General features: G+C 39.4%; 1 protein-coding gene across 1 annotated transcript in view; it reads right to left on the bottom strand.

Moving 5' to 3' along the window:
- Nucleotides 1-24747, bottom strand: part of LOC135691921 (uncharacterized) — a 118230-nt gene that overhangs the window by 79432 nt on the left and 14051 nt on the right. Inside the window, exons 13-35 of the mRNA XM_065209923.2 lie at nt 24359-24597; nt 23552-23728; nt 22984-23246; nt 22128-22327; nt 21674-21862; nt 20398-20697; nt 19707-20037; nt 18154-19078; nt 17182-17367; nt 13114-16683; nt 12396-12643; nt 11499-12167; nt 10757-10956; nt 10227-10548; nt 9385-9576; nt 7800-8112; nt 6839-7507; nt 5964-6386; nt 3394-4361; nt 3092-3265; nt 2233-2649; nt 979-1321; nt 581-745 (exon numbers count right to left, since the gene is read on the bottom strand). Coding sequence (XP_065065995.2) covers nt 581-745; nt 979-1321; nt 2233-2649; nt 3092-3265; nt 3394-4361; nt 5964-6386; nt 6839-7507; nt 7800-8112; nt 9385-9576; nt 10227-10548; nt 10757-10956; nt 11499-12167; nt 12396-12643; nt 13114-16683; nt 17182-17367; nt 18154-19078; nt 19707-20037; nt 20398-20697; nt 21674-21862; nt 22128-22327; nt 22984-23246; nt 23552-23728; nt 24359-24597 — 11483 coding nt within the window. The remainder of the gene's footprint in view (nt 1-580; nt 746-978; nt 1322-2232; nt 2650-3091; nt 3266-3393; nt 4362-5963; nt 6387-6838; nt 7508-7799; nt 8113-9384; nt 9577-10226; nt 10549-10756; nt 10957-11498; nt 12168-12395; nt 12644-13113; nt 16684-17181; nt 17368-18153; nt 19079-19706; nt 20038-20397; nt 20698-21673; nt 21863-22127; nt 22328-22983; nt 23247-23551; nt 23729-24358; nt 24598-24747) is intronic.

Here is a 24747-nt window from a genome sequence, read left to right on the forward strand (position 1 = left end):
AATATTGCTCAAAGTGATCTTGCTTAAAACCAATACTGCTCCAAAGCAATACTGTTTAAAAAAAAGACATTGTTTTTATTCAAGCAAAATATAATATTGCTTAAAAGAAAAATTGCCCAAAAGTAATATTGCTCAAAAGTAATTTGCTCAAAAGTGATATTTCTCTAGTTCTATGTTAGTCTATTAATAGCATGAAGAAGGAGCTTTGTTAACGACCATCGCTTAGCATCACCTTCTCAGCAATGCACTGTTACCAAAGTAAGGCCCAGCAAAATACATGTCCTAGTCATGAATTATTATAATGCATTTAGAAACCTAACAAATCTTTGGCTAATGGAATTGCCAAGGACATTTTGCAGACATGTTATCGTCATACGAAGAGGATAGGTAGAACAAAGTTTCAATCTTCTTCGGCTAATATCCATTTCTGTCTATCTAGCCTATACAAACAAAGACAGTAGAAAGCAAAATGATGCAGACCACTGCCAGTTGTGTTTGCCATTTTTTGAGATTTTAGAATAGAGCCCTAATCTTCAGGTTTATAATTATTTGGTTTAAAAATCACTCCACAGAAACAAACCATGGAACTTTTGTATTGCTCCTGCGCTGTTCCAGTGAGCCAATGAGGTCGAATGGCCGTTGCCACCAGAAACGTCGATAACACCATCTCCATGAAAGTATGTCGCGTTTAACAGAAGGCTTCCTCCACTTCCACCGCCACCACCAGCCGACAACCCATCGGATCCTGTAAGAAATTGAAGATTGGATTTCTGAAAAACAGATTAGCTTTTCCAAAACGTTCTAGTGATTGCAATTAACTTTATATTGATTATATAATATGGTGTCGTTTGAAATAGTTATGATGGCTTAATCACCATGTGGTTGACACAGGTTGTATGACCATCTTTCAGTGGGTGAACGGGACACTAAAAGGTTTTAAGATATAAGCCTTTTGTGATCAAATTCAGGTCCACAAACCTTTAGCTGAAATCTCGCCATCCACAATCAATGTATGTGACGCATGAAGACCGATTCGGCCGCCACCAAACGCTTCTGCGCTCAAAGGGAACACCGATTTGCCGCCACATGAACCTTGGTGACTAGGCCATCTGAAATTCCCGTAAGCAACACCAACATAAACTTGAGACTGGCCTTGTCCACTGTTGCCTCCATGACCACCTCCCGATGCACCGAAGCGCCCTGGCTTGCTGTAACCCAAAGGCGTTCCATCTTTTGCACCTGAAGCTTTGTCCGACGATAAAACACTGAATGGCTCTAAAGTTATGTTTTTATAATATAGCTGAAGATTCGTTGTTTCAATCTGAAATTTAAGAAAAACAATAAAAAACTGATATTGTGTACTTGTTCTTATGCCTAGTAAATCTGAACAGCTTTTTGGCGGTACAGAACTTGCAAATGGCTTTAATAAAAGCAAACATTTTACAACATATTGGCTAACAGCTTTTTCGTCTGACACTCCACAGAGCATAAAACGTCAGAATAAGGATTCGAAAGAACACGATGAAAAATATATACCCAGTTATAGATCCAATCTGAAAAACGCAAGCACAAGACCGGTATAGTTGACCAATCAGTGCCGCGTGCGTAAAGAAAAATTACCACTGGAGTCCAAGAGAGAAAACAAACTCCTTCTGTCTACACAATGGCGGCTTTTTCGTTTGTATGTAGAACGATTCCAAAACTGCCTAGTAAATCAAAGTGATTGAATCCAAGAAAAAGCCCATTCGAAATAATAAAAACGATTATTAATGTTGCTCAGTAAAGAAATTTGCTGTGCCAAAAATGCTCTCATGTTAAATCTGCTAACTGACACCCTGGTTATGATTTTTTTTAATATTTTGAACAGGACGGTTTCATATTTAAAATTCTCAATATACTAACATTTTCAAAACAAAAAGAGCAACCAAAATAGTATCTAGCATACAATTTGGCAGTAACTAAAAAGCTATTAATAAAAATGGGGTACATCTATCTATAGATATTAGTATGGTGGGGATAGCATGGTCATTTAAGCACTTATAATTTGTTCAAAATCGAAAATATATTAAGAAATATTTGACTTTAATGTGGTTAATTCAGCTGGCTACAGAGGTCATTCATCATAAAATAGAACAAAACGCAAAATTCAATAAAAGAACAACATCAATGGAGATAATAAGGCCAAAAAGAAGCTTCACTGAAAGTACCAAAATGTTGGTCTCAAAAAATTACCTTTCCACCACCGTGTACTGCAAATGTGCTACCATAAACTTTAATTTCGACACTATCTCTGTGCGTCACTTCCAACTGACCAAGACGCTGAACAAGGACATTATCAAAATCAAATGATCTCCCAACTGTATTCTCCAACGAAAATTTACAGCCGGATCCAACGGTAAGGTTATTGAGAGCGCCTAAGACTCCAGAAAGTTTGATTCCAACACTGCGACACTTTGTTATCGAGGGCAATGAAACAATTGACCTTTTACGGCCATGAACCGAGTATGGGATATACCCATCTGAGGCTTCAAATGTTACTTTCTGCAACGGACGCACAATTATTTGTCCGCTGTGGTCACCACTGGCCTTCAACGTTTTTAATGAAATCTTGCTGCTCGCACTTAGAGAGGCAGATCCACCGATGTTAAGCTAGAACAAGAATTTAACGCTAAATTTAGTAATGATATCTCCGATGATGACATTTATATGCTAGGCGAATCTTAAGTCTATACATAACTTGCTCGTCTATATACCGTTAAAATTATATGTGCATCTTTATCATGAATAGCTATATTTAGAGCAACCATTAAAATAAAAAGTATTCGTTCTTTGTCGTTGAAAACATAAAAAACGCATGCATATTGTATTAAGTCAATCTTGGAGACATGTTACTCTGTCAAGGTATTGAATTCTGTCAAGGGTATCTTTCAACTGTCTTCCCAGAGGGGCAATTGGAATCCTCCAGCCACGGTAATATGTCCTTCTTTAACATAATAAAATATTCCACTTTTAAAATTAACAAATGCCTAGACCACTGCCTGAATTCGCTTGAAAAAGGCTACTATTCAATCAATTTTAAACAGGTACAAACCTCTTCCAGCTCAATTGTGCTTTGCTTCTCATCTACCAACCAAGTTGAGGCTCGAGCCTGTCCTGCTCCGAACAATGTCTGTGCCGTGGCATTCTCATCTTCCATTGTGAAAACCTCAATGTAGTCCAGGCCTGTATATGTTGCCAATGTCCCTCTTTTGAGTTTTAGAACAACCTGGAGCAAAAAGAAATAAACAGAGGTCAGTATGGTTTAGCATCATCTTAGCTTGGCATAACAAACGATTGTGAAAATAAAACACAAGCGGATAAGAATGCTGTCTTTGCAGAAATTACGCTCCATACCTTATCTATGATTTTCCCAACAGCGACAGTCTCTCCTTGATTACTTTGGGCGCCAAATGTTGCAATCCAGTCATGGCTGGTAGTCACTTGTGAGGTTGCGAGGAATGCAGACAGTTTAAATAATGTTTCATATTTCCAATTCAAAGCAGGATAGAGAATAACACGATGGACGAACAAGGAGAACGGGAAGAATAAGGTGATGTCAGCAGTGCTACTTAAAGTCAAGTAGTAAGGCCCTTTTGTAAAGATATTCTGCAAAGGGTAACTGTACGATCTGGTGCAGTAAGGGGTTGCAGTGGTTGAAACACGCACATCATTAGAATACGTTACTGACGTCGCAGAGCATGCCGGGCTACCAGTGACGGACATTTGAAGCACATGAGCTACCTGAGGCCTTAGAATACGTCGAGGGTTCCTGTTAACCACTTTAAGGACCCTGTGTGGCTGCGACGGTAGAGATAAGTCATGAATGTAGATGGTTCCAGCAGCGCCAAGGTCGCTGCTGCCAGCTCCTCCTAACGCTTGAATCGACCCTATGTACGTACTTCGATTGCTGAAATAGACTGCGATTCTACCTCCTGAACCACCACCACCAAGCGACCCTGCACCACCATTTGCCTGAATAGATCCATCTCCATCTATGTGAAAAACATTCATCAAAATACTGCCTCCAGCACCACCGCTGTCTTTGGCCTCGCCATCAGCAGCAACCACTCCTTCTATACGAAACTTGTTGGCAATTCTGAATGAAAGAAACCCAGCTCCTCGGCCACCATTTCCTCGGCCACCACTGCCCCAGGTACTCGGATCTAATGCAGAACCATACGAAAATGAGGTCCCTAATTCATTTGGCCCCATGCCTCCTCTACCGCCATGTCCTCCTCCACAATTCTTAACCAGGTGCCTAATATTTTCGTAGGATGGTCCTTGACTCTGAGCAAACCCTCGGTTTGTCGCAGTTATCGTACCTAGGAGAGAAGATATTTCTGCTTAAAATAAAGAAACTAGCGCATTCTAATGAACGCTCGTTTGATAATAGGAATTTATCTGGATGCATAAGAGTTTGCATCCAATACATATTCTGTGTTACCCATTAAACGCCTGTTATTCTTCTGAATGTTTAGACATTAAAGCTATTACTATGATTTTACCTGCAGTTGCTAATGTGTTCAGTCTTTGTATAAGAATACATTGTGTGATTCTATAGCTCAAATTCTGATAGGTAGAACAGGGTCTTTATTTGCCTTCATAAGGAGAGCATTGGGTGGTGACAATGCTTTTTTATTACTTTGATAGATTCTTATTGCAACATGATATCCCATCAGAAACCTAAGTACAAGTTGTGATAAGTTAAAAAAACTAACAACGGAAGACAACATTTTAAATTTTTTTTAATAATATGACTGAATTGAATTTGACGTCTGATCTTCCTGGGAGTCGTGTTTTAATTCTGGGTTCCTGAGCTCTTCAAATGAGCTTTTAATTTTCGTTTGAATTGATAGAGCGAGGGGGTCTCTCTTAGTTCTATTGGTATTTCGTTCCAAGCTTTAAGCCCAGAGAGGTGGAATCCTTTTTTTGTATTCTCAAGCTTAAATTTTGGGATGTCGAGATTTCTGTTGTTTCTTGTGTTATAACTAGAAATTTCAATCCTCTGATTATACTTGTTCCAGAGGCTCTCAGGGCGCTGCTTATTAACTATTTTGTGTGTCATGATAGGTCGATCAAAAGAGATGATCTGATCAACGCTTAGCCAATTACTGGTCCAGGGGTCCTTTCGTTTGGCATTTTCAATAATTGAGAATGCCCTATCATGTAGACGCTGAAGCGTTTGTAGTTTCGTGTTTGGCAGGCTACCCCAGACAACGTTCCCGTATCCGTAGTGACTTTTAACCAGCGCATGATAAACCTCACATAGTTTAGATTGCGGAAGAATGTGCTTCAATTCTTTTAACGCAGACAGAACACATGCTACTTTTCCTTTCAAAGATTTAAAGTGTTCCTTCCAGTTGAGATTCTCGTCCACAATAACGCCTAGAGATTTAGTTTTTTCGCTCGTTTTATTTCTGTGCCATTACGTTTCAGAGGAGCTAGAGTTTTAATTCTATTTATTCTACGTCGATTGCCAATAAGCATAAACTCAGTTTTGCACTGAATTCATTGATCCTCATCCACTCAGAAATATTTTCTAGTTCGTCATTCATCATTTGGGTAAGCTTGTTAATGTCTTCAGAGACTATTGTCGTGTGTGTATCATAAGCATACATGCTTGCCAATGAAAACTTTAAACATTCTTCAAAGTCGTTAAGGTATACGATGAAGAAAAGGGGGCCTAGGCAGGAACCTTGGGGAATGCCACATGTTACCCTAAGGGCTTGGAACATTCACAATTGATTCTGCAAAATTGTTAACGCTGGGCTAGTGGCAAAAAACACTAGAAAGAGCAAGCTCTATAATGAGAACTGAACAAAGCGTACATTCGAATTCCTTAGAAAAAATCTGAGTGACTAGATGGTTTTATAAGAGAATTTTTGGTGAGTAAGCGTCAAATAGATGAAAGCAGAATGCATTACCTGCCATGTCCAAAGTCAAGTTTGTACTCTTTATCTCTAGGTTATTTCCGCTGACAACTCCTCCTGCATTAACAACCATACGAGTGGCATTAACAGTAACATTCTCTGTGCTGTTAACTGCAGTGGTATACAGCAAACCTTGAGAGCGAACCGTCAGGTTCACGAAATTGTAATAACCCTTCTGGCAATTTACAGTGTTACCAGTTGACCAGAGAGACAATGAACTCCTCTGGTCGATAATATACTCAACCGAGTCTGAAACTGTCCCGTTCACCTCCATCCAAACGTCTCTAAGGTAAAGCTTTCTCGGTATATCCAGATGACTTGCTACGTAGACCATTGTGTTTACGGGAAAGTAAATATTGACAAACAGGAAACCAAAAAGCTGATTGCTGCCCAGATGGAGAACGGCAGTGTTGTCACCTGCGAATGTATTTTGATGCCATTTAAAAAAAGTTTATGGTATTTATAAGATTGTAAATAAACTATGCTCTGAAAGCTTATGGAAAATGTTCCAACAAAGATGCTCTATATCAAAGAAAAATACGAGGAATTATAGAGATCTCCATATTCCCAAGCTAAACCTAAAATAACCACCAAAAAAGGATTTAATTACTCGAGCATTAAGGCTTACAATGATATTACAGTTAATATCACAGAACTGTCATCACTATGCCTATTCAAAACACATCCTAAAAGGCATTTAATCAGCCATGTTAATTGATTCAAGCCCCCTCAAAAAGGACTCCCAGGAAGATCAGGTTTATTTAATTATTTTATTATTTTATTCAAATAATTCATATCCTTAGTTTAATTTTTTTAAAGTTGAACATTTTTGCTGAAGGAATGTCATTGTGAAATAATTATTATCATACCTGTCAGTGTATGAGCCCTAAATTCAATTCTTTTGTGCTGACTTTTCCACAGAACAGCGACGTGTGCATTCCCTCTGAAATCAACATGTGTGAAAGAGTGGTTCTGGTTTTCGATAAGCCATGTTACCCCACCAACACCTGAGATGTCATTATATATTCCGTGTAGCAAATCATGCAAATCTCCCTCGCTTTTCCTTACAGCTTTTGGATACTTGAGTCCTTTATTGTCAACAATAAGTGTTGTGTTTACCGTATTTGTTCCATTCCTCTGTTCCAAATAAACAGTTCCAGCACCACCTACTTCTGCAGTCGAATCACCCCCCTGTGCATTGAAGCTTCCTGCAAACTTGCTCATCTTCATATATTTTATGGCTATACGCCCACCTCCGCCACCACCTCCGCCGTTGTAACCTTTACCGCCTGTGGCCAAAAAGCTGCCAAAGCCAGAAAGGTCTTCACAGAAAACGTTAATGCTTCCTCCGGCCCCGCCTCCAGATGAGCTTGACAACGCCGCATGTCGCCCGTTTACAGAAACAATACCATCAACAACTGCGTGCCTCGTCTTCAGTAGAAGAGCACCACCTCCTTGTCCTCCGAGGGCACCGTGAGAAAGAAAATTTTGCTCAGGCTCTGTGGCAGTGACGTGGTAATTTCCAAAAAAGAGCTGACCTAGCGATAGAGAAACGAATGCTTAGATTGCTTAGATTGTTAGGGCAACTGAGTGTCTAACAGTTTGACTCAACTGTATCTCTTGTAATTGAAAAAATAGGACTCTAACCTCCAAAATTTATCATATTAAACATAATATATAATCGAAAATATCAAAGATGACCAAAACTGCAAAGGAAGCAGTAAATGGTTCAGCGGAAATGAATAATAGACAAACATTGTTGATAAGCGTGTAAAGCATGTTCTAATACCAGACCAAATTGAAGCTGCGTCTCAAACCCTAGCTATTTACCATAGTGGTTTCCATAGCCGCCAGCACTGCCGTAGTCGATGGGCCTAAACAGAGATCCATATGGCTGACCAGCCAGCTGCACCCCATCTCCACGACCCCCCGTTCCAGCATGACCTCCTCCTCCTCCGCCGGCCGTGTTTCCTTTGCCTCTTCCAGGCCCTTCTGTTGAGTGTAAAGTTATAGACGGAGGTGGCGTCCTTGTTCTGTAGCCTCCACCATCGAGACTTAGTCTCCCGCCAGAATAGACACCAAACAGATGGGTAACATTCAACTGGAGACGATTACTGCACTGAAAATGACCCCCACCGTAGATCTGTTTCGAATTAAAATGAACATTATCAAAACTGGAAAAGAATAGAAATGGCTAAAGCAGCATTCAGCAAGAGACGAGAGTTTTTATCGAAAGGCCTTAGCTTCGATCTAAAGAAAAGAATGATTAAAACCCTTATTTGGAGTGTCCTCCTCTACGAATCAGAGACATAAACGTTTAAAATGGCTGAAAGAAAATAACTAGAAGTTTGTTAAATCTGTTTTTGGTTTAGGACATTAAATATTAGTTGGAGAGATAAAATTCAAAATGATTTTTTCTTGAAAAAAATAGGAGAAAGAAAGTGCATATCGAGGACAATAAATACGGCTCGCAAACACGATCAGACATTAGGAACATGCTGAAAGTTGCTATAGAAGGACGAATGAAAGGAAAAAGAACATAAGGAAGGCCTAGAATCGGAATGTTGGAGGCAGTAGTGGATGGCCCTTAAAGGCATTTTAAAGAAAAAGCAATGAAACGTGAGGTCTTATTGAGACGAAACCTGCCATCAAGCAGATCACTCAAAGAAGAAGAGGAAAATCAAAACTAGCATGAAGGTAACATGTAGTCCAAACTTAACTAACTGTTTTTAAATTGAACGAAACTACTAAGTAATACAACTAAACTTTAATTTGCTTTCTCTGCTTATGTAAATATTCTCAAGTATGTGTAAAGTATTAAAACGCAATATAATGTAACGTAATGAAATGCAATGTAATATTTTGTATTGTAACGTAATGTATTGTAATATAATGTAGTGTAGTGTAATGTATTGTAATGGATTGAAATGCAACGTAATGTAATTGATATCATGCAATTTAATATCATGCAATCTACTGTGCTGTAATGTACGGTAAAGTAATGTAGCTTAATGTAGTTTTTAGTAATTTAACGTAATTTTATTAATGTAATACAATTCTATGTAATGTAATGTACTGTATGGTAATGTACTTCAATGGAACGTAAGATCATGTGCGATGTAATGCAATTAACATTACTTATTGATAGTGGAAGCTTACAGAAAAATATTTGGATCCACTGTTAAATTAGAAAATTTATCCCATAAAATGTTCGCCCCATAAAACGATTTTAAGCTCTTACACGGCCTGTCCATAACAATCTATATCATCAACAACCATTTAACTTTATTAAAGACTTCTAGCCCCGAATACCTAAGCACGACCAAGACCTTGAACAGTAGGCGACAAGTTAACAAGGTTATGAAAGTGTTAAGTTATGACAGGCCAATAAGAATAAATGATGCGTTTTTCTTACCGATAGATTGCTAAGTTTCAGCCAAACATCATTCTCGTTTTCCAGGGTCCAAATTTGAAAGTAGCCTTTGTTTTGAACATGAAGCGAGTTCAAAGACATTTCTCCGGGACTACTTCCGTTACCAACGGCTGAAGTCGTCTCAAATCGAACTTTTCCGTCATTAAAAACAAACATATCTTCCAACCCAAGAAGCTGTTGACAACAGATAAACAATAAAATGAGTTTACTGAACCAAAAAGCTATAAGATACCATACTCCTACTCAGTGGCGTAGATAGCGGGGGTTAGAGAGGGGGATGAGTCCCTTGCAAAGCTAAACTGCTCTTTTGTCGTAAAACCTTTGAACTTAAATAACAGAATAATAACATAGTTGTCTATTTTTATCAAAGTGTTACATTTTGAGAGAAAATACTTTAAAGATTAGTATAATGATTCTTCAGCTGTTCTGAATCACATCAGAATCACATTTTTCTCAGGGGAGAAAACAAGAAATCTTTAAGTATTTTGATTAATGACACTTAACTTTGAAAAACATTAAGAGATTATCTCCTATTTCATTTCAGTTCTAATGTAGTGCTATTTCCAATTTTATGAAAAATAAAAATGCTTTTAAGACTTTACTAAAATGTTAGAAAAAGCTGTTGAATAAATTGTAAACGATTTCCTTGTGTATTTTGGGGATTATAGTGCAAATATAGATAATACAAGGACAAGAGCAGCACTTTCTATTTGAGACATTTAGTTTCAATGCAGCATTCAAATCAGAATTACATCGGTTACATTGTAAGAATGACTAAAAGACTCGAACACTAGCAGTAAAACATTTGTCAGCTATCGCCTTACCTTGCTGTTGTTTGCCATGTGCAAACTAACTCCGTGGATGTACAGCTTGAAAGGCATCATCAGTGAAGCATCTTCGTAAGCTCGTATGTTGAAAGAAAGGTCTGCTTCTGTTTGAACCACGTGCATATTCTGACCAACACCAACATACAAGTAACTGTTTAGCTCACCAACAATTTTGTCTGCTTTTATTTCAGCATTTTTTTTACCACTCATGAATGCTAGCCTTGCAGCACCTTTTAGATGAAGCTCTGAAAAGTGATGAATCGAATTCTCCTCAGCTTCTATCCACGTGGTCGCTCCCTTGTATTCCCTGTGGTTGTATCTGCAAGATATGTCAAAATATTGCAAAAACACCTTTCTCGAACAAATGCTGGGAAGAAATAGCAAATTAACAAAATTATAAAAATTCAAAACAATTAGATCTTTTTTGGCAAAAACATTTAATTAAAGCTTCTCTTTCGTTAAAAATGTCAGTCATCGAGGTTATCTTATTTCCATACAATCAAAGGTAGACAACTGAAATAGCGTACCTATTTTTGTAGCTGACATCGCCTTCAAAGACCTCGATTTCATTCAATGAAATCAATCTCGATCCTGCGTTTAGACTGATACGGATCTCTTTTATGTACAGGGCAACTCTGATATCAACAAAAGCTCCTCCGGCGAAGGTATATGCTGTCTGAACATAATCTGACGTCACGTCAATCCAAGTGGTATTGAAAACCGAGAGCTGCAACAGAGTTGACATTTAAATTGAAAAGATTAATATGAGCAGCAAAAGCCAATTGGTAAACCATTTCATGTGAGCAACAAAGTAAAACTCATCGGTTTTGTCATTCCAAAATGCATATATATATATTTATTTTGCTTCCTTGGCAAACGAAATGATCAAATTCTTCGAACTCTTGCAAAATGCAATGCCGCATATCAAGCTAAAGCAAAAAATTGCACATAACTTCTTCCAACTAACATTGAAACACTGTTTCTTCCATACATTTATGTCGCCCTTGATTTTGCCTACCTTTTGACGGTAAACAGGCACCTAGCAATAGCACATAAAAACCGGCAAATGGAATTCAACTGTAGAAAATAAGGAACATCGCAACGCGTCGAGAATAAATAGCAATAAACACAAGCAAATTGAATATAGGCGATATTTTGCCCCGGCATAAGGCGCTTCATCAGCGAAAAAGTAGAAGGACTGATAAACGTACAAATTCTTCATGATTCATGGGATTCAGTTTGCTTAAAGCAAAAAAAAATTCAAAGTACCTTGAAATTTGTTCCAAAAACTGGGAATATTCTGACTTTGTTTATGAGAATGGTCCTTGGCAAAGACAAAACAATATGACCACTGTGACAATTTCCAGTGTAAACATGAGACTGTGTGTAGACGCCAATTCTTTGATACGAGTACTTATAGCTTTGGTCAAACATCGCACTGAGTGGGTAGTTAGTCCAGTGCACGTTGTAGGTTGTGCACGATGACGTTATTCTCATTCCGTTAACTAAAAAGGAAGAGCTTATTCCTGTATTACCATTGTATAGATCAATTTTCTGCCCTGTGGCATCCAATTCTGTGTCCATTGCCCAGCCAGCTTTATTATCGACAATAAGCTTGGTAACGTTCATGCCGGTGTGTTTTAGATAGACAGTTCCAGACGCACCACTTTCGGCCAGGGCACCAGCAGCACCTCCGTTAGAATCAAAGGTTCCACCGTACAAAGTATCTCCTACTGTGTTATTGTAGTATGCAGCGATGCGGCCTCCAGCCCCGCCGCCACCATTAACCGACGTGGATACATATCCACCCATCGTTTGAATGGCACCAGTATGGCCACCAATGAAGACAGAGGCATATATTGAAATACTGCCACCAGAACCGCCACCTCCGTTGCTTTGTGTGACGTTTCCACCGTTGGCAAGAATATCACCGTCAACCTACAAAAACAAACCAGAAATGAAGTAATCAGATAAGAATTCCTGACCAATGAAACAACTGAAAATATCAACATAAGATAAAGTCCTTATGAAATCTAGGCCAGAATATAGGATATCGATATTAGAAAATCACTTCAAAGTTACTCTGTTCTTTTCCTGTAATAAGCGCAAACAAAGAGTAGTTGAGGTATCATAAACCATGTATTCAGATACGTAGAGAGCCAATACCTGCAGTAAGTGTGCTACGATGTTAATAATTCCTCCTCCTGTGCCACCTACTAGGGCAGTGCCATCCCCACCACTTCCAAATGTGTTCGGGTGATACATACTGCCATAGGCCAGGCCTTTTCTGCTGACACAGCTGCGGAGCCCCTGACACGAACCACGCCCTCCAGTACCACCATGGCCAGCACCATTGTGCTTAAGTCTGCCGCGGCTATTTGGGAAACCATGACCTTGTCCCGCAGTGAAGCCACCTAGAAAAAAAAGACACCTAGAGAGATGGGAAATTCGAAGCGCGGATTGAACGAGGAGCAGTTGATAGACTATTTGCAAAGCCAAGCTGTTGATATAAGCAATGAATTAGAGGTTGTCAGGCCCGTAGACAGCTTAACTGGATTTGGGGGGGGGGGGGATGGGTAGAAATACAGATTTTTCTATACCTGCCTTACAAAATATTGTCAGATCAAGATCAATCAGATCAAGCTGCGCTTATAAGATCTTCAAACACAATTTTTGCAAATTATTGGGGAAGCATTCTCCCAATTTTATCTATACATGCAATATCGCATTGCATAAATTGTCCCTTGGGAGAGACAGCTGCGTCTAACTACAAAATCTCCTTTGCAATGGAAAAGAATGAGGGCAAGGAGCAATCATCATTTTTCATTACAAATGCAAAAGTTTATCTTAAAGAAAGTTAAATCTAAGAAACAGTATTTCATACCTTGATTTGCATTGATCAGTCCACCATCGTCAATTGTCATGTTAACAGCAGAAAGTTTAAGGTGATACGACCTGATTTCACCTCCTCCGTCAACTTGAAGAGCATTCGCACGCAAAGAAAAAGGCATGTTATGGGCCTGACTGTTATGCGTTTCAATCTTAGAACCTGCCTTTACACGCACAGTTCCATTGAAATGACAGTTCGAACGAGAATGCCCATAAGTTGATCCTGTGGGGTATATATGCAGCTGCCCACCTAGCATCAATGTCAGATGAACAACGTGCTCTAAGTAACCTTCCAGGTATATTTGTACTCCATGTAATGAGGTGTGCGTCGCTAGGCCTAAGAAGCCATGGTCATATACATATGAGCTAAATGGAGTATCAACCACATGCCGTTCCAGGTCCATCCTTTGATAAGGCCCTATGTGCACAAAACCCGATCTGTCCCCTATCATATGCTTGAAGAATATTGATGCATTTTTAGCCACATGCGGTAATATGGCCACGTGTGCAGTACGAAATATCTGGAGCTCCTCAAAATGGTAGCTATGGGTTCCCGATGCTAAACTGTGGTTGCCAGATACAGGCAAAATCCAGGCCCGACAGCCATCAACTTTCACATTACCATAGTCATTAATTCGCCTTCCTACTGGCTTCTGGTTGTTGTTGTCAATGTGCAAGGTTCTATGTTGATGCAGTTGATGGTACAAGAATGTCGTTCCTGCTCCGCCTGGTTCTGGGATTCCACGTCCACCCCAGTTGCAAAATGAGCCAGTAAATGTATTATTTACATTGAAATAAATTGCTATTCTCCCCCCAGCACCCCCACCACCTAAAGCTACACCATCTCCTCCAATAGCTGTAAATCGACCAGTCCCTTTTATTCTGTTAGCGTAAACCCACTGACTTCCACCACTTCCTCCACCTCCAGATGCACTTGCGGCAGAATTCCCGTCTACAGAGACAGTACCGTCGATAAAAAGCGTATCCGTAACATTCATCCATAATATCCCTCCACCACTTCCAGAAACCTCAGATCCACCTCCACAGCTCCCATATAAATTTGGCTCGTATAGATCACCATATGGTTGGCCAGTGTAGGATGTTCCTTGACCATGCCCCGCACTCCCTCCAAAACCTCCTCCAGAAGAGCCCATTGGGGATGTGCTACCAATTCCAATATTTGCTTTACCGAGTATACCAAGTGCACCACCGTGGGTGAAATTATAGCCAAAACCTTTACATGTCAAGAGACCACCATCGTCAACGGTAAGATTTTCAGATTTGAAAGTAAGCCTAGTAAACTGGGCTATGCCACCTCCTTCAATAACCAGTGATCTGGTTTTCATCTTAATTCCTAAGTCGAAAAGAGGCTTCGTAAGACCTTTAACAGCTCCCATATCTTCAATTCTAACAGCGTCGAAGTCATAAGAGCTGGCAGTATTGTTACCAGTTCTCCCTCCATGGTTCATCCATAATTCTCCTTTGTGATGCAGAGTCAAGTTTTGAATATGGTCAAGTGTCCCAGAGTTGTATATTGTTATCCCATGAACCTCAGTATTAGGTGCAAGGCCAAGATACCCTCGTTCGTAGTTATGCACGCTGAAAGGTAAATCGATCTCTCTTCTCTTCAGATCCATCACCTGTCTGGGACCAACGTGAATTGTACCAGTGCGATCTCCAATCATGTTCTTGAAAAACAAACTTGCTTTCCTTTCTGTTGATGAAGAAAGGACAGCTAAATGTGCCCCTGCATATATCTGGAGCTCTTCAAAGTGGAAATCGTCTTTCCCATTAGCAAACGCATGTCTTCCAGATTTGTAAATAACCCATGCTTTGCAGCCGTCGTCATTTGTGTCGTCGTACGTTTTAATGGCAGACACCAATGGTTTTTGATAGTTGTTGTGCAAGAACAGTGTGCGATGGTTTTCAACCATGTGATATAGAAATACCGTCCCAGGACCGCCCGCTTCAGCCTGACATAAATCTTCCCGGCCCTTCATACAGCCAACTGCAGCACCACCCTGGGCACGATATGTAAAACTGTAGCCAGTCCTATTGACACTGAAGTATACTGCTATGCGTCCACCAGATCCCCCTCCACCCGGAATGGATGAATGAAATGATCCGTTACCACCTTTTGCTTGAATTATTCCTCTTCCTGATAGCACCTTACAGTATATCCAAACGCTTCCACCACTTCCCCCACCTGATCCATTATCCGGTCCTGTTTCACCATTGGCTGATACCTTTCCATCGATTTCCAAGACATTTGTTACATTAAACCATAAAATTCCACCCCCATTACCACCACGACCCAAAGTGGAACTAGATCCTCCAACACTACCAAATTCGTTTGGCTCATAAAGATCTCCATATGCAGCACCAGTGAAAGATGCTCCACTTGTCACGTGCCCACGGCCACCTCTACCACCATGTCCCGCACCGGAAGCTCCATTTCGTGAATAGAATCCGTGACCTTGGTTGACAATTCCGTGCATTCCACTATCAAAAAACCCATGAGAAGTATTGTAACCAAGAAAGTCAGCTATCAATGCTCCACCGGCATCTATCGTTATGTTTTCAGTGACAAATGTGAGCTTTGTTGCTCTAACAAGCCCACCTCCTTCAATAGACACACTCCTAGTGAGAAAAGTTATGCCAGGATCAGCGACGGGGGAAGAAATTGCGTGAATAATCGCCGTATCCTGCACTCTAACATAGTCAAACTGATACTGATGAGGCATATGTCTCCAGGTTCTACCTCCGTGTAGCAACCACAGCTGTGCACTGTGATGCATTGTCAGATTCTTAACATAGGCCAAAATACCACTGATTATAACCTCGATTCCGTGCACTTCTGTTACTGGAGCGAGACCAACAAAACCACCTTTATAAATATGTAAGTTGAATGGCAGGTCTATTTCGGGTCTTTCTAAATCTAGAGTTTGATTTGCAGCAACGTGTACCCGCCCGGTTCGATCGCCAATCATGTACTTGAAAAAAATGGAGACGTTTCTCTCTCCTACTGTAGGCCAAATGGCAAGGTGTGCAGATCTGTAAACTTGCAGTTCTTCAAAGTGAAATCTATGTGCACTGTCTGCAAATCTATGGATGCCTGAATCTGGCATTATCCAAGCCTTGCATCCATCTTTGTAGATATCAGCATAATCCACGTAGGACATTAGAGGTTTACGGCCTCCATTGTTGACAAGGAGAGTACGATGATTATGTTCTTGATGAAAAATGAATGCTGTTCCAGGGCCCCCAGCCTCCGATTTCAGACTTCTATTGCCACCTTCGGCAGTATAGGAAAAATTTGTGAAAGTTATATTGTTCCAGAGGTAAACAGCAATTCGTCCGGCAGCACCTCCACCAGAGTTTCCAACACCATTGCCTCCATTTGTTGATATTTCACCATAACCTCGAAGAGTGTGACAATAGATCCAAATGCTACCACCACTACCTCCACCACCATTGGAAAGCCCATCGCCACCTCGAGAAGACAGCATGCCATCGACGTCAAGAAATTCAGTTACATTAAGGAATATCCGGCCACCACCAGAACCTGAAAAACCAAAAAAGCAAAATCAAATGGCAAAGAACAAAAAAGTAAACCTTGGACTTGTCACTATACCTATCCTAATATTTTCTTTAAAGATGAATAACTGCCTGTAACTAAAAGCAAACTTTTCATCTTCTTTACTTTTCAAGTCCATTTGAAAAATTTAAAAATAGTAATTAATTCAATACTGTAAATAAGATATAATAAAAACATCTAAAATAGAAATTTATTATCATTTTAAATTTCTGAAATTTTAGGTAGGAAATTAGATCATTTACTCTCTGTAAACTTTGCCTGTCCCGAGGTACATAAAATTTCAAAATACTCAATGAATATCAATTTATCTTGTTTCCTATAACTTTGTATGACGAGTAATGACTCCATTGATTTTTTATAGTCAAGGACGGCAACCCTTCAGCAAAGGCTGATTTTCAAGGGTTACTCCATCTTGACGCTCTCAAAATCGTGGCTACATTCCTTGGCTGCAAAAACAAAACCAACCTGCATTATTTGCCGTCCCTCCACCGCTGCTTCCAAATTCATTTGGCTCATACAGGTTTCCATACGGTGAGCCACAGAAAGACTCGTTCTCACCGCGGCCACCACTGCCCCCGTGACCAGCCCCAGAAGACCCAGCGGCCATTCTTCTCCCCCGGCCTCTGTTGATTTGTCCGTTCAATCCGACGCCTGAAGTTAATGGTTACGGAGTTATATCAACAAAATAACAAAAATCTATTCATGGGCTTAAAAAGTATAGGTTAAAATAGAAACAAAGTCTCAAGTTTGATTTTTATAAATGCTCTAAAGCGGTTTTTATTTCCATTCATATTCATTTCATTTTCAATTGTTCAAGCATGGTAGCCCATTCATAAATGCTGGTTTATAAGGGATTATGCATCTAAACTAAAAGAAAAATTAACAAAAAACAGAATAAAGTAAATAGTTACAACAGATCTAAACATGATAAAATACGCTACACAACCCCTTCTCACCCACCCTACCCTCGCAATTTTTGATACTCTTTAACATTATTTTAAATTTTATTTCCCTTGGTGCGTCATATTAGAATATATACATAATATATATATATATATATATATATATATATATATATATAATCATAAGGCAAATGCTGACAGGAGGAAAATTCTTTCCACAAGGGTGCTGCCCAATTGTATTGAACTACTCTTGGTCGGAATCGAACTCCAGTTTGCTGCGTCGAAAACCCCCGCTCATTCCACTGAGCCAAACGGCCCTATATATATATATATATATGTACAATAGTTAAAACCTGAAGTCTGATATTAAAACAAAACAAGCAAAATAAAAAATGTTCAGAGCAAAGTTTTAAATTTTCTAAGAGATGTTGCCTTCTTAGCCTCGGATTGCTGCATTATATTTGAGCCATTATGAAGGGGAAACAAATGCGGCTTCTCACTATAATGCAAAATACATATGAACAAAAATATTTACCAGTGCCATCTGTAATCTTGTATCCCTGACCATCAGCAGAAAAATGACCTCCAGAATCAATAACGATGGTTTGAGAAAGGACTCTGATGTCATTGACAATAAGTTTACCTCCTCCTTCTATGTAAGTCAACTTTGTAGTCAGGTTCATCCCTTGATGAGAGGCAGGGGGGCTGAAAAATCGCACTACGCCACCAGCTTGTATCCTTACTGTATGAAATACGTAAACGTCGTTCGCTGATATGTTACCAAGACGACTGCCTGCGTGAAAATGGGCTTCTCCGCCATGATGTAAGGTAAGGTTAACGATTCTCGTGATTGTTCCATGATTATAAATCTTGATTCCGTGAACAAACGTCATACTGGCCAGTCCCATGTGCCCATGTTTATAGATCCTAGCGTTGAATGGCAGGTCAACTTCGTCCCTGTCTAAGTCCATACTCTGGTTTGCTCCAACATGAATAGTGGCAGTACGATCCCCGATCATATGTCGAAAGTAGAGTGAGACCTTATCGGTCGTGGACTCGCTCCGAAAAGCTAAATGTGCATCATTGCGTAATTGCAGTTCTTCAAAATGGTAATTCAAATCAGCAGCAAAAACGTGTTTAGAATTTGTTATTATCCATGTTTTACTTGCGTCTGACTGATAATCTGTCCACTCGTTGATAATTTGATTCTGCTCTGTCACAGATCCACCTCCTTTGTTACTTATCTGCAGCGTGCGGTGCTTATGTCCTTTGTGGTACAAAAAGATTGAGCCGGCTCCTCCCACCGATGCCCCTGGCCCTCCTCCCTTGCCACCGTAGGCTTCGAAGCTGCCACTAAACGTTTTATTGACATTGAAGTACACAGCTAGACGACCGCCACTGCCACCTCCTCCGTTGTGGACACCAGAAGAGCCAGTTGAGTGACCGCTGCCACCATTTACCTGCATTGAAAATATAAATCAAAGGTCTAACAATTACATGATCTCAACATGAAGTAGAATCAATGCCACCTCTCCATTTAGAAGAATAGCGAGTTTGCTTAAACATGACGAACGATGTTACGAAACATGTATATCATTGGAAATGTGTTATATTTAATTCAACTACCATAACATAGTGAAACCTAATGCATTACATTTGGCTCAGGAAAAGCAAAGCTTATCGAGTATGGGCCGCTTAAATTAAGATTATAACATAAAAAGAAACAACAAGCTAACGAGGACTACCTAGAAGCTATAGGCAGAGTCAACTGAACTGGGGCAAACATATTGAAACTATCCAGACGGACTGGAATCAAGCCCCTGTACGTAATAAGTATTCCAAGAAATATCTCCCATCCGATGTACTCAATGTATAGAGGAACTGTTGAGCCGCATTTAAGTTACTGTAGTTCTGTTTGGGGCTGTTGTAGTGAAAAAAATCAATGCCTTACAGATAATTCAAAATATAGCTACGAGGTTCGTAAAAAGTCCTTTAAAAAATAGCGCTTGGAGAAAACGATTAGAACAAATCAGATAGAAAGTATGAAACTACGAAAAAATATATAAAAGCCCAAGATAAAGGGCCTACCTGAACCTGTCCATATCCTTGAATTCGATTGGCAACGATCCAAATACTTCCACCACTGCCGCCTCCACCATAAGGGCCAGTGGCAGTTTGCGCATTACAAATAATTGTGCCATCGACTTTTAATGTTTCATTAACGTGAAGCTTCATCTTGCCCCCTCCGAAACCCCCACTTCCACCTCCTTTACAACCGAAGTTTGCTGGCTCGTAGAGGTCACCATATGCAGCACCTACTCTCGATTGATCACTGCCCGTTCCTCCGTTGCCACCATGACCCGCGCCTGAAGAACCTTTGCTAAAAGCACCGATTATGCCAGCACCTCTCGCGCAGCTCCTAACAAGAAGAAACATTTCAACAAACCAAACTGGCAAGCTCAGCGTATCTTCAAAATCGAGTTCAATTAGACTAAAGCAACTTTTTATAATAAGTTATGCATTTCTTTGAATTTCGTAAACGTGTTAAATTTTGTTTACACGAATCATGTTCTACCTTTTAAAAATAGCTCCTACCTATGTGTCGAGTATTTGCATAATTTTTCATGGATTTTCTGCAATTTTCTTGGCATTACAGGAGTTCGTCTACAGTTTTTTTCAGCAACCTAAATTATTTGGCTGCCAAGCTGTTTGTATAGGAAATATTCCCATCCATGCCTATAAAACACCTTAGAAAAGTAGTAAACCATATATGTCGTACTTGTCATCGATTAGATCCCCGCGCAAAACACCAAGATCGTCGACGGTGAGGTTGCCAGCAGATACCGCTACCGATACAGAGTGCAAACCACCGCCTCCGAATATATGCAGGTCTCCTACGTCAAACTCCATCGTCAGCGAACCGACTTCAGGCAGTGACGTCACTATACCGCCGTCTGCTATATGCAAGGATTTCATTGTGAACATACCGGTCCGAGTTGAAGAGACGGTCTTACCCGTATTACTCAAAAGCAGTTGACAACCTTTTGACACTGTCACATCGTGTACCCAAATTATCCCCCTACAATGCAAAGAATAATCTGTAAGCAAGCAGAACATGAACAGACACATCTGAAGCAGTAAAGGCGTTGGAAAGATTTGTTACAGAGCTTCGATTATCTAAATACCTGTAATCAGACTTTGTGTGATACTAACATGAACATGAGAAATACTTAACATGAGAAATAATTAACATGAGAAATAATTAACATGAGAAATAATAAACATGAGTTCAAATTTTTATAGCGTATAAAGCCATCTAACACGAAAGCAAAAATGGCTTTGAAGGGCTTCTACTTCTGAGCGGGTGGTGTTTCTCCATACAAAGATTACGAATCGCAAGTGACGCTCCTCGAGCGCATATTAAAAAATAAAAAAACTTGGTTTAGCAGAAAATGATTACTACCGTTCAGCGTCCGATCCTCGTCAGAGTACAAACGTGGGTTGGTGTACAAATTTTCTGCTTACTTTTGGACATTACCCGACGTTTATACTCTGAAGAGTGTTGGACGAAAGGTGCTTTAGTATGACATCTTTCCGCTTTTCTGTGCTATTTTAAAATACCAAATTAAAAGTTACACAGAAAATGGGACCTTAAAAATCTTATACCAGGGAGCTTTTCTGCAATGTAAATAAGCTGCCAACCTCACTGACTTTATTCATTTTAATATCGTTTTGTATGCATTATTTCTGTTGTTACCTTGCTGTAGGAGAATCTACTAAATTATGTAAATGTTTATTTGAGTAACATTATAATTACTTTAATTGTTTATCTGTTTAATTAATACTATATCTTTTTGTTGTTGTATGGCTTCAACTGTAGAAGCTATTGTTAATTTGCTGTATCCGAAAATTGATACTTTCAACTTAAGCGGCCCAGGCTCAATATAATGCAAATTCAGTGGCATTTTAGGTTGCATGAGTCGAACTGAGTTGCTCATAGAACAGACCACTTAATCATTGTAAGTGTAGCTATATTTATAACAAACTGCATTCACCTGACTGTAACTGAGATGTCATAACATGTAAATTTTGATGGAAAGACCATGTGACCGTCTTTATGCACAAAGATGTTGACAGCAAGTTGGTCGTGATCCGCTAACTGCGCTGTTGCTATTTGGTTCGCTCCAACATGAATGGAGCCTGTGTTATCTCCAACAAACCGGGATGCCTTTAGTCCATGTGGCCTAAAAGAAGTACGATACAAAAGCAATGAGAATAAAAGTGGAAGAAACAGCTGAAGGCAATAACTGCCAAAAAGGAGTAGAAGGAGTAATGGCTCTTCAACAATGTATGCTGTTTAATCAAATGGAGAAAAAGTGCAACTTATATTTGGCCATCATTGCTAAAAGTCAAACCAACTGTTGAGCTGTTAAACAGAATTTTGAATATTTTATTTTCTAATTTTCTTGCAATTAATTAATAAATCAATTATTTACTCAAGTCACATACTTTGTGATACTTTGTGACAGCAAAAGATGTGCTTTTCGAAAAATATGAATCTCATCAAATTCATATCCTCCAGCTTTAAAGGGAAGCCAAGTGCGGCTGCCATTTTGGTTTATGTTAAAAACATTGACTTCTCTAGTTGGCGGCTCAAGGTTGTTGTTGTTTATGACCAGTGTACGGTTCTTCGCATTTAATCTTGTATCCTGTAAAATAAATCCTAATTAGTAAAGCAAGCCCAAAATACAAGGACAAATCACCCCAAAGAAATCTTGTACACCATAGAAATCTGGTTGGACACTGACTTGGAAACATAAACAGTCACGTGCTCGCGCTTCCAATTGGCCTACTTTGATAAACAAGCGGGTAAATATGTATATTTCCTAGTTTATAATTTCCAAGTTTTCATTTTTAAATCCATATTACAATTCATATTTTCAAGTTCTACTTTTAAATTCTACTTTCACAGACATGCTTTAATCCTGTCATTATAAGCCTTCTGACTTCTGATAATACCATATAACTGTGTAGATGATTGAAAAACAGAATATATCTCATTAGTGCCAAAAACCAAATGTAATTGAAATTTATACAACAAATATAGAGTTTGTCTGAAAAGACAATCATTTTGAAGGCATTTAATAAATCTGTTTAAATGCATTTAGGATGTCTGCATGCTGCCTTAAAAAAGTTTCCCAATAAAACAGATCAAATCGTACATCTTGAACTAATAGATTAGAGAAATGAATCGCCTAACCACACAGAATTCGTGACAATTGTAGCATGGTCTTATCTTTTCATGGTTCCATGGCAAAAGGATAAAACACAAATCCGAACAACAACAATAGACTAGCCATCAAACCTGGAAGAAGATTGTGCCCGCTGCACCATTGTATCTGCCTACACCGCCAAATGCCTGCAAGCTCAAGAATGAAAAACTTTGTAACTTCCAACGAACAGCAATGCGACCACCTGATCCACCTCCTCCAGACCCATGACCTGCTCCACCATTTGCAGAAACAATACCAGAGCCTTCTAATTCGTTGGTATCGATATTTATTGTTCCTCCGCTGCCACCACCACCATTAGATAACGACGAAGCCCCGCCATTAACTGTTATGTGTCCTTGAATGTGATACAGAAGTTTGAATCAAATTAATGTTGAGATAGTACTTGCAAAATAAACTTCTTCGCTCGTTTTTTGAACTTCTAAATCCAATTAAAAGCATTCCTTCAAGAAACATCTGCCCATTTATCATAGAAAGGAAATTAAAGCTTCTTAATTTCTAACTGGAATGAAGACAAACGCATCCTTGTTTCATATCCACTCAACTGGCGTTGGCTTCAGTTTAACAGTTAAAAAAGTTTGATTACCGAGTGATCAAAATATTTAATAATTTCTAAAAGCTGCATGAGCTTAATATATTTACCCTCAACTCTCAGGGTCTTGGTAACTTTTAAGTACAATCTGCCACCACCAGGTGAACCTGCTCCACTTCCAAAGTTAATCGGGTTGATAACATCGCCATAAACCAGTGAATGTGAACCAGTCTGACCGCCAAGACCACCATAGCTTGCACCACTACCCGATTTACCTACACCAGGTCCTAAGAATATCACAAGAAGATTTGATTACATGGGCTGCAACAATAACAAATAGACGGAATTTTTTTAAATACTGCAGAACAAACACGTGCATGGAGATCCTCTAAGCTTAATTATTACGATCACCCTTTTGAAGGAAGGATTTACGATATGTAGGAAAGATCACCTTGACTTCAACATATTACCACCCACATCCACTATTTTAGCTAGGTTATCGACCCCACAGCTACTTACCAATCCACCCCTCCTAGCCTCCCCACTCCCACGCAAAGAAAATTGAATGCCCCCAAACGAGAACCATGAAAAGAAATACGTCGACTTGATTAAAAATAAGACAGATGGGTTTGGATATTCTAGGCCTCCAGCATCTTTCTTGTTCCAGTTAACTGGTTGACTGGCCTTCAACTGCCTTTCTGTTATCACCTGATAATGCAACAGTGTATTCTTCCACCAACGTTTAATTTATTAACCACCTCCTCCTCCCCTCCATCAACTTATGTTGGGAAAATCTCCACCCATCCCCGTTATTATAAAACCATGTCGATAGATTTTTCCTGTTATCTCCATCCCATTGACTTTTCAATCCATCTATAATGAATGTCTTGCGATATAATAAACAGGCAGAAAATTACCTGCCGAAAACCCCTTTCTATCCAAATTTATCCAGCCATCTGCATCAATTTCACATCTATATGCAAATAAGTCTAAATTTTGTGCTTCAAGCTTGCCACCACCCTCAACTGTGAAAATGCCATCGCGCATTCCTTCACCAAACCCTTTTGAAACTTCTAAAAGCCATTTGTCCTGTTCGTTGTTTGCTTCGGACAGCAAAATCAGCATACCGGTTTTTTGTATTGTTAATCCAACAAACCTTAATGCAAAAATAAATCATAAAAACTCGTTTTGCTACACTTCTAAAAATCGATCCTTCTGACAAGCGTCTATATAAATTAAGAAAACCAAGATGGTTACAGTAATGCTTCGTAAAGTTCAGGTAACTAGAATAATGTTAAAATAAAGA

This window comes from Rhopilema esculentum, chromosome 13 (genome assembly GCF_057945365.1).
Source record: "Rhopilema esculentum isolate cy_ngs chromosome 13, ASM5794536v1, whole genome shotgun sequence".
Classification (NCBI taxonomy): Eukaryota; Metazoa; Cnidaria; class Scyphozoa; order Rhizostomeae; family Rhizostomatidae; genus Rhopilema; species Rhopilema esculentum.